Source organism: Gymnogyps californianus, chromosome 3, assembly GCF_018139145.2.
Source record: "Gymnogyps californianus isolate 813 chromosome 3, ASM1813914v2, whole genome shotgun sequence".
Classification (NCBI taxonomy): Eukaryota; Metazoa; Chordata; class Aves; order Accipitriformes; family Cathartidae; genus Gymnogyps; species Gymnogyps californianus.
Genome location: NC_059473.1, coordinates 77,143,140 through 77,157,219, shown reverse-complemented (window position 1 = coordinate 77,157,219; position 14,080 = coordinate 77,143,140). Strand labels below are relative to the sequence as shown.

Below are 14,080 nucleotides of genomic sequence, written 5' to 3'. Positions count from 1 at the left end.
ATTGGGGTTGCTGACTTCGGATACTTGAAAACTACAGTTTTGTAGAGATTAGCATCATACAAAAATCTGGACAAGTTGAGTGGCTATGTCTGTGTAAGCATTGGGTTTTTTACTCTCATTTCCATCTTCACTCACTTCTCTTTCACTTGCTCTTCTTTCCCTGTATTTTAAAAACTAGTGAAGGAAAGAACATTTTTGGTAGGGGTTTGTTTGTTTATTTATTCACTCTTTATGTTTTGGACCCACCTTATCCAAGCCGAAGATGTGAACCTGTGTTATCATCATAATCACTGTGATTCCTGTTGCAGTCACTGGGTTATAGATTCAATTTTTTTTTTTTCTTCCTCTGGCCCTGTGAACTATTTATGTGCAGTGGAGCAGCTCCAGTAGAAGAAATAAATTAACTGTTCGTCCCAAAATAGACAACTACTGTTCAAGACCCTGTTTGATACTGAGCAGAGCAGGGGCCTGAAATTGATTTCTCACATTGCCACAACCCAAGTGATTTAGCTGACTGCTAGGCAGTTGGTGAGGGTGAGAGTTTGGGCAAGAGCCTAGAGTGTGTGTACTTCATCCATGTACACTGGTATACTTGGAGAGAGTTTCAACTTGAGTTGAGACAGAAAAAAGTGTAGAAATCTCTTAAGTTTAATGAGATGGGAAAATGTTTTTATTCAACTGGATGGAGCAGAGGAAGCACAATTAAATATCAGTTTCAATCAATTACTAGAAATTCAAAAGTATAAAGTTGGTTAGGATTACTTATTTAAGATACACCCACCAAATTCAGAATGTCTCAATTTGACTGTGAAAGATACATTGGGCTTGTGCTAACAACTGTTAATTTTAACATTTCAGATATCTGACAGTGGTAGCATAAAGCAAAACTTTTATGGTAACTTTACTTACATAAAAGGTATATCTAAAAATGCTACAAACAGACTTCAAATATGAGATTTGAATTAGGCACCTGTGCTTTTTAGTGCTCCATTTGAGATGCTTTAAGACATTTGATTTTTAAGGAAGTAGTGGGAATAAACCTCTTTAGAAGGTCTCAAGTTTAGTACACAAAACTCCAGGGACACACAATCACTTTTGCAAATCTTGACTGAGGATTTCAATGATTACTGCTACATGTTTACAACTGGTGCTGGTTCTTGAAGCCTGGGAGAACAAGTCAGGCCCATTCTCTTATTCATCAGTACTTGTTTCTTTGTTTCAATCCAAATACCCAGTTTTTCTACCCCACTTATTAGAAATGTAAGAGTTCAATCTGAGGTTTTTTCCCCAGTTGTTAATCTCTTCAATGACTGGACTGTATCAAATATAAATGTTAATATTAGGCTTTCTGAATAATGATTTTCCTTTTAGATTGTTTGTTGGAGGTCCTGAGAACTGAAGATCTACCAAAAAACAATGAAGCTCTCCTGTATTGCATGGGAGCTATAAAATTCATGTCTGGAAATGCCGTACTCCTTAATGAAATGGTCAACAAAGGAGCTGTTGAAATGTTGCTGCAACTAATGAAGCAGATTAATAATATAAAAGAAAATGACACATATTTCTCCAACTTGGGCCACCTATTAGTCCAGGTTAGCATTTACTTTTATTTCTAAAAGTACACACTTCAAGGGCAAATTAAAAACTTAATTAGAAGAGGTAAGCTAACCTTGTGTGCCACTGACAGAGTTGTACCTGTATTTGAATAGAGTTCTTTTTAAGAAGTTTTCATGAAGTTGTTCGGGACCTAAATTTAATTATCATAGGTATTTTTGTGTAGTCAATTTTATAGGCTTTAGAAATTCTGAAGTTAGTAGAAATATTTTTAGGTACCTAATAAATCCGCTTTCTTACTATTACTTTATGGTGCTGACAATGTTCTCGATATTATAGTACACAGATAAAAATGTGTTCCCTGTCTAAATTCTTTAAACTGAAATAATAAATACAAACTGGTTCTGCAATACTCTCGGAGATTACAAAAAGCTTTTTATTACAAGAATAATGCATTTTAAAAAACACATAGGAAAATATAGCTACATTTCTTTGTCAAAGTGTTTTTGAAGAACTGTAAGGAAAAGGTAATTGTAAAAGCCAACACTTCTTGAATCTTTTTGAAGGCAGCAGGCTCAAAACTATCTTTTCACATATGAGGTACCTTGATGAGCGGTGGCTATGAAAACTAATCCTTTGCCCTAAAACTGTTTAAACCTTAATGTTTTAGAAGAAAATGGATATGTAGCTAAATCTCAAGTTATGCATAGGTTGTGGTTGTATTTGTCAAGGATTTACCTGGTAGATTCCTGGCATTTGTCTTGGAAATTATTGATGGAAAGACTAGTGAATGGTGGAATTGTAAGCTTTTGGGGACTTCATAGGAAAATATATTGGACAATTTTCTGAGATAGTGTTTACACTAAATTTCTCTACTAATTATGCCAGATTTCTTTAATTCTCTACTAACTTACAAACAAGGGATTTTATATTACTTGAAATTATATGAGAAAACAGATAGCTTACATCATCATGTTACTATTACTGATTTTTGTCTGTTTATTTTAGTGGAGCTATGAGGTATGTCTCTCCAGAATAGTGTTTCTAATCTTAATACAAACATAAACAGATTGGGAGATGCTACGAAACACTGAATGAAATGATGTGACTTAATACTTACATTTGGCTAAGGAAGTCCCGAAGTGGCAAATTTCTAAAGACTGGGAGAATGTATGATGAAACTGGAAATTTTGTGCTTGTCATGTTCCTATTTTCTTTCCTATCTGGTCCTGTCATCATTAAGTTAATATATGAATCACAAAGTTCTCTTTTATACACTTCTGTGCTGGTTTTGGCTGGGATAGAGTTAATTTTCTTCATAGTAGCTTGCATGGGGCTATGTTTTGGCTTTGTGCTGGAAACAGTGTTGATAACACAGGGATGTTTTAGTTACTGCTGAGCAGTGCTTACACAGAGTCAAGGCCTTTGCTGCTTCTCACCCCACCCCACCAGTGGGTAGGCTGGGGGTGCACAACAAGTTGGGAGGGGACACAGCTGGGACAGCTGACCCCAACTGACCAAAGGAATATTCCATACCATATGATGTCATGCTCAGCAATAAAAAGCTGGGAGAAGAAGAAGGAAGGGGGGGGAGCGTTCGGAGTGATGGCATTTGTCTTCCCAAGTAACCGTTACGCGTGATGGAGCCCTGCTTTCCTGGAGATGGCTGAACACCTGCCTGCCCATGGGAAGCGGTGAAGGAATTCCTTGTTTTGCTTTGCTTGCGCGCACAGCTTTTGCTTTACCTATTAAACTGTCTTTATCTCAACCCACGACTTTTCTCACCTTTACTCTTCTGATTCTCCCCTCCATCCCAGCGGGGGGGAGTGAGCGAGTGGCTGTGTGGGGCTTAGTTGCTGGCTGGGGTTAAACCACGAGAACTTCTATCTTTAGAACTGGGAATGTTAAGTTTCTTGTGGCACCGTGAATTCTCTAAACAATTCTGAAATCATCTGTGCCATTTTGTTGATATCATACCTTATATTCTATACAAAAATTGCCTGTGGGATTTCCAAGCCTTCTTTTTCCAGAGAAGGTATACAAACTTCAGGTCTGCATGTAATCAAAATTTTAATGACCGTATTTTTCTTGAACGCTGCTAGTTAGACTTTGTAAGTCCCAATACTACTGCAGTGCTGCCTTAGGCTATCAGTTTAGTTAGAAAGCCCCTTTTGAAAAGTATTGAGGAGGGATTGGGGGTCCAGAGTAGATTCTGTTCTCAGTGTAATTTGCAGGGTGATAGACAGTGACTTAAAACACCTAAACTATAAGAAAAGTAAGCTTAGATGAAGTAGTAGAGTATGGTGCCTCATATATGGAAGCTGTGCGGTCATTTCAGTGAGTGCAAATTTAGGTTGTAGTTTTGGTAGGCATTTTAAAACCTAAATTAGAGATATGTGTCCTGTATCTCTTTTCATGGCTATATAGTTTAAAAATATTTATCCTTCTGAGAGCAGGAAGGGGATGATTAAAAACAAAGCATATTACTTACTGATGTTTGCTGGCTGCTGTTGGCATTAATCGTATAATACATATAATGGGAATTCTGTGGAGTAGAAAGAGATGGAAATTTATGTTAAATAGATATAAAAAGAAGTTTTTGCCAGTTGGGGCATTTAAAAATAACAAATGATGTCCAAGTAATAAAACTAATAAATCAGATTATTTTCAGCTGATTGACTAGCTCTCTGAAGTTCCCCACAACTTTGCAGAAATGTTTTTTTCTTCCATTATTTGTATGTGGATAAACTTAGTTTTTTAAATCAAGGGTTTCATTTGCAAATGTGTGAAAGGAAAATGTTACGTTTTACACTTTTTTTTTTTTTTTTTTTGGTCATTATTATCTCTGCTGTTTTCAGTATGATTGGAAGTGTAGCAAAACTATTTTGTACAGTTTGAATAGACTGGCTGTTTCTAAGAAGGCCTCCAGTATTTTGTGGAAAAGTCAATACTGACAACTGTCTCTTATTGAGGTTGCTTTTTCACTTGTATTCTCTTTGTATTCTCTTCTATAGTAGTACAGATACTTCATTTTTCTTCCTCTTGTGAGAAAAGTAGTGATTCCCGCTGCTATGGAATTCCTGTGCGACTTTCTCATATCAGTTTCTTCAACAAATCTACATTAATGTGCACCATTTCTTCCATGTGAGTTAATTGTTCAGTCATCATAGACAGATGTAGGAATAGGTCTGTTTTCAGGGATGTAGTATCGAAGAAAGTTTCTTCTGTGATTCATGTCTTCAGAATAAAGGAAGTTTTTGTGGCATACTTTAACTTGTAGCAAAAGATCAAATGTCCAGTGATGTACAGAAATAATGAATAAATACAAGTCTTCAGGAATAGGCAGCAAATTGCATTGGAAGAGAAAAACACCTTAAATAGTCACAGTGGTCTCTGAGGGAGGCTCTGCCATCTCTTAATCCTGATAACTGAAGTATCTCAGTTAACTGGGACCAACTCTTCATTCTTTAACCATATAATTGCACAATCACCAGATGGCAGTGTTATATATAATCTTGCCAGGTCCTTTTTGTGGGAGTAAAGTCCCTCTCTGATTTCTTTGTTGTTACGCAATGGATTTTATGCAGAAGTCCTACAATATAAGAATAAAAATGTTTGTAATAATAATTATTTTTCCTTAATAGAGGACATGAAACCAAGGTCATCTTTGCCTCATTTTATGTTGCTTCACCTAATAGTCTGATTACATTTATACGAAATATGGTAATGCTTATTGAAGAGCCAAGGCTTTTGAAGTGTCACTGACAAGACTTAATAAGTACTCCATGTTCCTTAATTGAAAAGCACTTAATGTCTTCTCCTTTAAAAATAGCATTTGTCTGCTGTTAAATTTTCTGTTTGGGTGAATTTGATCTTTCACATGGCAACATAAGGATTAGGGCTGGTGGGGATTGCTAGAGCCAATGGTTACGCATTTCTCCCTGAATCATGGTGTCTGCTTGAAGCAATCAGAATATCTCTTGAATTCATCTGCTGTCTGGCTAGCTTCTATTATTTTTTTTAATTTGTACTCTTCAAATTTCACTTGTGTACTAACTGTTCTTTTCTAGATATATACTTCTATGAACTGCTGAATTGCGTTGTCTCGCACATTTAAGTGTATACATTATTTTGCATTGTTTTTCCTTTCCAACCTGTCTTTCTGTAAGGATGCCTCTTGATAGAATTTACTGCTGGAGGATTTTGAACTGTCTAACTGTCTCAGGCAGTGAAAAATTTTGCTTTCTTTTTGGAGGCCTCTGCACCATTACCTATTGATAAAGATTTTTTTTTTTTTTTTTTTTTCCATCGTCTAGTATGTAAGTCTCTTTGGTGCAGTGAAAACCCTGGTTTGGGTTTGAACAACACTTTTAATATGTGGTTTATCCTTCATTTTCTTTATTGTGACATTTAGCTAGAGCTCAACAAATATCATCCTAGGCTGACTGTGATCTTGTATGTGAGCGCTGAATGGAGTCTTCTGTGTCTATTCTATTTGGCAGGAATTTTTCCACCAAAACTTTTGAATAGCAAAATATTCGATCAGAATATTTTTATTTTAAAATATTTCTCCAGTATTGTGTTGATTTTTGAAGCATTGTGACTTGTGAAAGACTGTGTATCTGGAAATGTGGGGGTTTTTTTTTTTTTGCAGTTGTTTAGTTAAAATAACAAAAAACTCCAGGTGTCGTCTTAAAATATGAGCAACATGAAGCAAATGGCTTCCATAGGTTCACTTTCTGTTTATTCTGAATATAGTATACATTTCATATTTAGTGCTGAAGTTAAATCCATTCACATTATCATAGAATTTTTTTCCCTCTGTACCTTGCTTCTTCATTTTGACACATTGTTCCTTCTCCTATTGTTCCATTACAGAACATTGTGTGGTAACTGAAGACATGTACACTTTCATCAAATTTGTTGAAGTAGGACAGCAAATTTGAGAGCTGCTGGAGAATGGACAGAGTAGTGCATAGAATCCTATGAGCAAAAGCTCCTTAACACAACTTAACCTGCTCTTTGTGATATTTTTCCTTTAAAATTAGCAATTTCATATCACTGGACAAGCAGTCCAATTCAGTGATAAAAGACTTGGTTTCTAGAGTTTTTTGTGATTACAAACAATTTGAACAGATAGTCTTTGTGCCTTATCAAACTACATTTAAAACCAAATTGAAGTTAAATATCTTACTCTTAGAATAAAGAAAATCTGAAGAATTCCCATATTCACATTAGATTAAATGACTTCACATTAATTTTATAGTAAGTTCTGGTTTAGATCAACAGTTAACTTACATGTCATTGTCTGTCTGACCTTGGCATTTGAATACCCTTACCTTGGAAGAGAACCAGAACATTTCAAAATATGCAATAGCTGATTCATTTTGCCTATCTACAAGTGATAGATATTTTATGCTTAAAACTCCTTGAAATAGAACAGTATCTTCTGAAAGTATTTTGGTTTCTCCAAAATAGACTTGAGGACTTCAGCTTTTCATTTTTATATTGCTTGAATAGTGGATTTCTCTTGATCTTGATTAACTTTTAATTTTTTTTTAAACAAAATAAATTTTATTGTCTTTTAAAATCAATTCATCTTAGTTTGCAACTTATAACTTGATAACTTATAGTTATCAAAATATATATTATATATCATTATGATATATAATAATGATATTATAATTATATAATTAATGATATGATATATCATAATGATATTATATATCATTATTAATTTGCAAGACTTAAATGTAAATTTGCAAAATCAGACATTATGCAAAAAATCACTAACTATCCACAGCATTTCACATAATTTCCAATTGGTATATGGTTGTATACATACGTACAAGATTTTAAAACATATGAAAGATCGTCTTTCCCTCAAAGAAGGAGGTTACGTGCAGGCACAGACCAGTATCAATCTTTCATTTTCAAACAATTATTTCAATATACACAATTTTGTTACTTACACATTTCCTGTTATAACTTATTGGTAGATACGTTCAGACTGCCTTAGACGTTATAAATGAGATCTGAGCTTTATTAAATTTTCAAAACAGTGTGGAATCTGTTGTAGACGGCTGTGATTAATATATCTTTAAATATTCTATATGCAGCTGACAGCTACTTTGCGAAACTTGGCTGACTTACCTCTGGCAAGATGCCAACTCGTTGGCAGTGGTGCAGTCTCTGAGCTCTGTGTGGCGCTAGAGCAGCGTGTGAATGATAAGGATGTATGCACCTATATTGTCAGGATATTCAGGTATGTATAGAACACAGTGCTATTTCTGCATGCAGTCAAGTCAGTGTTACTGCTTCGAGTGACCTCAAAGAGGGCAGGATCAAGCACTACAATTGGAAGATTTACATTGAATTGTTTTTTTTAAAAGCTCTGTAGTTTTTAATAATTTTGTATGATAATTGTGTCTTTATTAATACTGATAAATTGTTTAACTGTAGCCATACAAACTTGGGTTCATTGTCCCTGTGAAAAATGTGTTGTTTTATTGTGTCATTCTTTGATCCCACAGATTCTGATTGAGATTTTTAAAGTACCATTTCTTTTAAAGCTGCGTAAATTATTAAGTATTTATTAATCCTATTTTAGGCCATGTTTTATAAAAATGAGTGAGAGAAATTACACAAGCTTAAGTTATATCAGGCACTGTGTATTGTGAAATAAAATACAAAAGAGAGAAAATGTGATCAGTGTTCATTGTTTTGAGCTGTCACAGAGTGTTTGAGGAGATTAATCTGTGGGATCAGAGCTTGAGTGTGCAGATGGAAGCGCTGAAAGAATCTCAGTTTTATGAGCAGCTCAGTGGCTGCTTCCCAAGATGTGCTTTTTAGAGGGAGATCAGTATGAGTGAATCACCCGGAAAGATCCTTTTGTAGTCTGAATAGTTTCTCAGTCAAAAATCTTCCAGTTACTAAGCACCAGCTTGCGGTATCCAATGCTTTAGCATTGGACTTGCAGACAATTTAAGGATTTTGAAGAAGTTGTGAAATTAACTGTTGGTAATTTCAGGAGGAGTTGGGTTATAAGCGCAATTTATGAATGGCGTTCTGGATGAAGTATTTGCCATTGCTGCTTTGTTATTGTATTGTGTCATGTTGCCTGTGGCTCCATGTTCATTGAGATTCTGCTATGGACTTCTCTTCCTGTTCAGCCCCTCCAAGTTATCCATCGCATTCTCCTTGCTAGATGAGATTGGGTTGTGCTTTGAAGAGCAGCTACATAAGGGACTGTCATTCCTTCCTCTCCACAGCTAAAACCAGGCAAATCTGGTCCTTTGCTGTTTGTGCTACCTGTAAAGCATGTGAATTGCTTCCCTAGTCCCATGCCACCTTGTCCACATCTGTGTCTCTAATTTTGTTCCTAAAAATAAGTTGAGTTCTAGCAATGATTACAGCACTTTGAGCACATTTACTTCTTCTACGGAGAGAGTATTTCTTTTACTTGGAAAATGCCATGAAAAGTGGGGTAATGGGTTTGTAATTAAATGTAATCGATACTTACACTGTAATTCTGACAAGGACATTTACTTGATCTAGAATTCAATATGGAGCAAAAGTAATTTGTCGTATTTAAACTTTCCTACTGCTTCAATTTTTTTTTCTTAAATTTAGTGAACTGCATGCTCCGAGGATACAAATTACCCATAAAATCAATTTAATTAGCTTCCTGGAAATAGCGGTCACGAAAAAAATATATACTATGCAGTACAGAGCACAGATTTGAATTTTGTTTTGTCTTCTAGTAATACAGAATGATTCTTCTTTTTCTCTCAGTAACTTTAGGCAGCTTCTTTGTAGAGAATATGTTCAATCTATTCAGATTATTAATTTCTCTAAGTCTGTTAAGTCTTGCTATAATTGGTTGTAATTGAACATCAACACAGATACTTGCTGGTTTTGACTACATGGGAAATAAGAGGTTATCCTAGTTTGTTTTGTTATTGCAGTATTTCTGGTATGACCAAAGCATGTCCAATTCTCTATTTTTGTAATGGTCAAGGTGAGCCGTGTAGGACCAGAGCAGCTGTTAGGGAATATGCAGAGATAAAATCGTGACTGCAAGAAGGCGTGTTCTCCATATTTGCTGGTGAGAGATGTGTTCTGTTAGTGCTGTCGCTGGGCTCTACTAGACGTGCATTAGGAAGGGACCCTTTATTTTCTCTCCTGTCTGACTTCCCATGTCATCTTGAAATTACAGTACTCCCATTTAGCGCTAAGAAGTGCTAGTGTTAGCATACTGTGCCCATATGGCAAGCAGGTTGGGAAGCTCCTTCTGTTTGCTTCTTCCCATAATTTGCTGTGGCAAGGATAGCTACACTTCTATTGTGCTCTTATGTAACTGCATATGCCTTTACTGGAAGTCAGAGTATTGGCATTCATTTAATTTGTGGGAAAATACAGCTCTGAGAGTCAAAAGCAGAATGATTTTTAAAATAATCTTTTGTGGAAAAAAATGTTTTCATTCATTTATATTTTATTTTTGTACCTTTGTAGCAAAATTTCTTCCTACAGTGACTTCTGTGCAGCTTTAGCAGACTGCTCCAGATGTTACATCTTATTTTTAGTCCTACTAAACAAATACCAGAAGCAGCAGGTCAGTTTTTTTATCTCTTGATTTTTATAGATTAATCCTCTGATATGTCTGTGTATTATTGTGTACAAGCTTGTTTTCAGTGACCTACTTCTATGCATTTACCAAATAGAAATTTTAAATGGTTGACAGCATTTCTAAGTAGTAAATAGTTGAAATTAAATCATTTAGATTAAAAATTCAAAGCAATACAGAGGACAGATAGTTGATTAACTTGTCTATCCTTTGCACGTGTAGAAACAGTCCTTTGAGTACTTAATTATTTTTCTTAGTTTTAAAAAATACTTTTTAAAGCAAATAGTTATTTGAATATTTAATAGTAGGAAATTGTTGGGATTTCTCCTGCCCTCCTCCCCTGCAAAAGAAGTATGACTTTTCCAGAGTTAAGCAGTTTGAAAGCAGAGGAAAATTTGTTCCTTGACAACTGCCTAAGGTATCAGAACGTATCTTTCCTCTACCAGAGAAAACCATATGTCTAGAATACTGCATTTGGAACATTCACCTAGAAAGAAATGTTTAGAGTTTGTCAAAATGCCTCGTATTACGAAGTAAAATTATAAGAGTATACTTGCTACCAACTTCATTAGAACTTCAAGGGTCAGATGTTGCTGTATTGTCCTGCTATATCATAGTGATCTTTCCTACGTTTACTGGAGCACCAGGCTCTGGGAGTTTGGTGCAGGATCACAGTTTTAAAGATTGCCACGTTGGTAAGAGTGGAGTGCCCCGTGTATGGCAAATTACTCAGCTCTATTGCCAGGTAAGATTTAAGAAGAAAATAATTTTTATGTAAAGCGTAGATGATCAAAGGTGGAACAAGGTTTCAAAACATAGAACATTAAATCACATTAAGATTATTCTTAAAAGCAAGGAACTTTCTTGGCTGCTGCAGCATCTAAACTAGTTTGAGGATATTTAGTTATCCTATAGAATTTATCCCAGGGTTAGTAATTCCTGGAGAATTGTTGGAAGGAGATCTTTTGTGTTGCTATTGTTAAAGGCAGTTAATGAAGGTAACCAGATCGGCTACGCTGAACAATCTATTCTTTCGCTTGCCAAATACAAAAATAATTTCTCCCTTTCCTGTTTGGCTGCATCCCTGTTTTCTGTGATAATACACATGGAAGGGGAACAAAGATTAAGTTGTTTCTATTCTTCTAAATGTCTGTTGATTAACATTTCTGCAGCATATCTGAGTATTTCTAGGTTCAGGCTGCTCTTGCATTGTATAGTCTTCAAAGACACTTTAGGTAAACGCTATGTAAATGCTATGTAAATAATATGAGAAATATCAAAGGCATGATATTTTACTAGATTTATAGTTATTTTTCCTTGTGAGCACTGTATTAAAAACTCAACAAATGATGGGACTGGGAATAAGGAGCTTAAATTGAGTAACATCTTCCTGTCCATGTTCATCTGTAATTTTAAGGGGAACTTTTCTAGGCCTCTGAGATAATAACTTTGTATCATAATGAATTGTAGGTTTATATATAAATTCAAATTGTTTGTTGTCGGGTAGTGTTCAGAATTTACCTTCTCATTTGTCGACTTTATTAAGTGGTCCTAGAATATATTTCTTCACTAGATTAGCATTGGTTTTTGTGTTAAACTGTCAGTTCTTCTATGAAAATACAAATTAGTAAAGAAATAGCTTGTGTATTAAAAAAACTTAGTTATTATGTTGTGATGATTATATATGCAGTGTCTTCAGAATAATTATTTCTTACTGCAGTTTTTAAACAAGCATACAACTGTCAGTTGTCAGCTTAGTGAAGCCCTGCAGAAACAAGAAGAGGGACATAGATAATGTAATGCACCACTTTTTCTGTAGGATATAATAAACACTTGAGCTGTGAGGAGTGCAAATGTTTTTCCTGAGGTGTAGTTGGCACTGCTAATCTTTCTTTTAAAATGCTGACAGCTAGTGAGTTATAGTGTGAGTTGGTATGCGTTGAAAAGAAAACAAGTAACAGCACTGTGAGTAAAATTGTCTGCTGTGGGAAGAAGCAAAGAGGAGGATAAATCAGCATTATTAAATCAAAGCATTAAAAATCCTCAGGACTAAGAACTGATATGTTAAGAAAGGAAGTGTGTATGTTTTCTGAATTTTCAGGTTGCAAAGTTCGTGGGATCAGGGTTTTTTTTACTGGCAATCATGGCAGCTGGAAACATACTGGGGGAAAAAATAAAAGAAAACCATCATTCAGACCTTCTCAAGTGCTTTCATAACTGTGACTTTAAAAATAAGCATTAAATATTGTGAAAATATAAATGTGAGCACTGGAAATAGGATTAATGACTTGCTCCCACACCACACACTGAATTCCACAGCTGCCACCCAAATAGTCTCTATTATTCTCACCACACTGCAGTTTCAGTTCTGTTTGGGTTTTTTTTTTTTTTTTCCTCAGCTCATTTTCGCTCTTGGGTAAAAGAGTGAGAAGAAATGGGAGAGTAGTAATTTAACTCTATGAGAAAGACTTTTGGGGAAATTGAGTTGGCAAGACTTGCTAAATTCCATGTGTCATAGTCTTAGATAAGGAGAGGAGTACAGAAGATTGGAAAAGCTGGATCTGCAAGGTAGGACTGGGGAATTCAGCAGTGCTTTTCTACGCATCTGAAGTACATGTTCTGTTGGACTTCACTCGTGGTTGGTTTTGGAGCTTACTTGTGTGGAGTAACAAAAAAATCTTTGGTGGCTGCCACATGCTGTGAAAGCTGTCAGAAGTGTTTGTGTAGAGCCTCTGTCTTGCAGGATGAGCTTTGCATGCTTCTGTTTCTAGTCAGCATTGTAGACTTCTGCCCATCTCCAGAAATCTTTTAACAAGATGCTGTTCCCCTTTCCCAGATCATTATCATCTCTAAGCTTTTCAGATAAGCTATATAAAGGATGACTTACTCAGGCTATGATAATGTTATAAGTCATGAGGAGGCCATGCTTTTGGAACAAGGAGATTGCCTAAATAGGGCAGTAACTTCTGTCAGTAAGTCAGGCACTACCTGAGCTTAGGTGGCCTTTTGGGGCTCTGCCAGCTTCCGTGTAATCTTTTATCAGTGTACAGTTAGGAGTCTATTTTCAATGCTAAGTGCGCAAATACAGGGTGTGATACTAAAATTTGCATAGAAGAAATCTTGTGCCTGTTGTATAGAAAAGTCCCTTTATACTTTAGTGTAGCCTACTTTTTTAATTAGGAAACATTTGTTAAGTATCTGATATCACTGGATGCAGCAATTGCCTATTCAGCAAAAGAATAATCACATTGGGTCACATGAAAGGTTCATCCAGCCTACTATCTATGCTCGGCAGCGGTGAAAATCAGATACCTAGAGAACAGTAAACACAGAGCAAACATGTACGATACTTCCTGTCTATACTTACCAAACCTCCAGCTCTTTCCAGTTTGGAAACTTCCTCAGCCAGCTGTGGTTCTCTGTGTATGAAATAAACCTCAGTTGACTTCTTTTCCATGAAATTCTGCAGTCTCCCCTCTACCCCATATAAACTTCTAACATGTTAAACATCCATTGGCAAGGAGTTGCCATAGCAACTACCCATTGCACAGATAATTCCTTTTGCTTGTTTTGAATTTGGCCTTTAATATCTTTATTTGATACTCTCTGGTTCTTGCATTGAAAAGTCGGTGAATATTTAATCCCGATATTCATTTCACACCACCCCTGACTTTCTAGACCTTTATCATACCCTCTTCGAGTTACTTCTTTTCCAGGCTGAAGAGTCCTTGCTTACTTAGTCCTTTCTGATATAGAGGCTATTCCATACCATTGTGCATCCGTGTTGCTTTTCTCAGAACTTTTTACAATCCTGATTCCTGTATCTTTTTTTGAAGTGAGGAAACCAGAACATGGCAGTTAAGATGTGGCCATATCATAGATTTGCATGCCTGCCTAACT

General features: G+C 35.8%; 1 protein-coding gene across 2 annotated transcripts in view; it reads left to right on the top strand.

Annotated features, from left to right (window-relative positions):
- ARMC2 (armadillo repeat containing 2) overlaps positions 1-14,080 on the top strand; it is a 68,432-nt gene that overhangs the window by 33,003 nt on the left and 21,349 nt on the right. For both annotated transcript variants that reach the window (XM_050894257.1, XM_050894256.1), the window contains 3 exons: positions 1,372-1,592; positions 7,674-7,819; positions 10,069-10,168. In XM_050894257.1, coding sequence (XP_050750214.1) covers positions 1,372-1,592; positions 7,674-7,819; positions 10,069-10,168 — 467 coding nt within the window. The remainder of the gene's footprint in view (positions 1-1,371; positions 1,593-7,673; positions 7,820-10,068; positions 10,169-14,080) is intronic.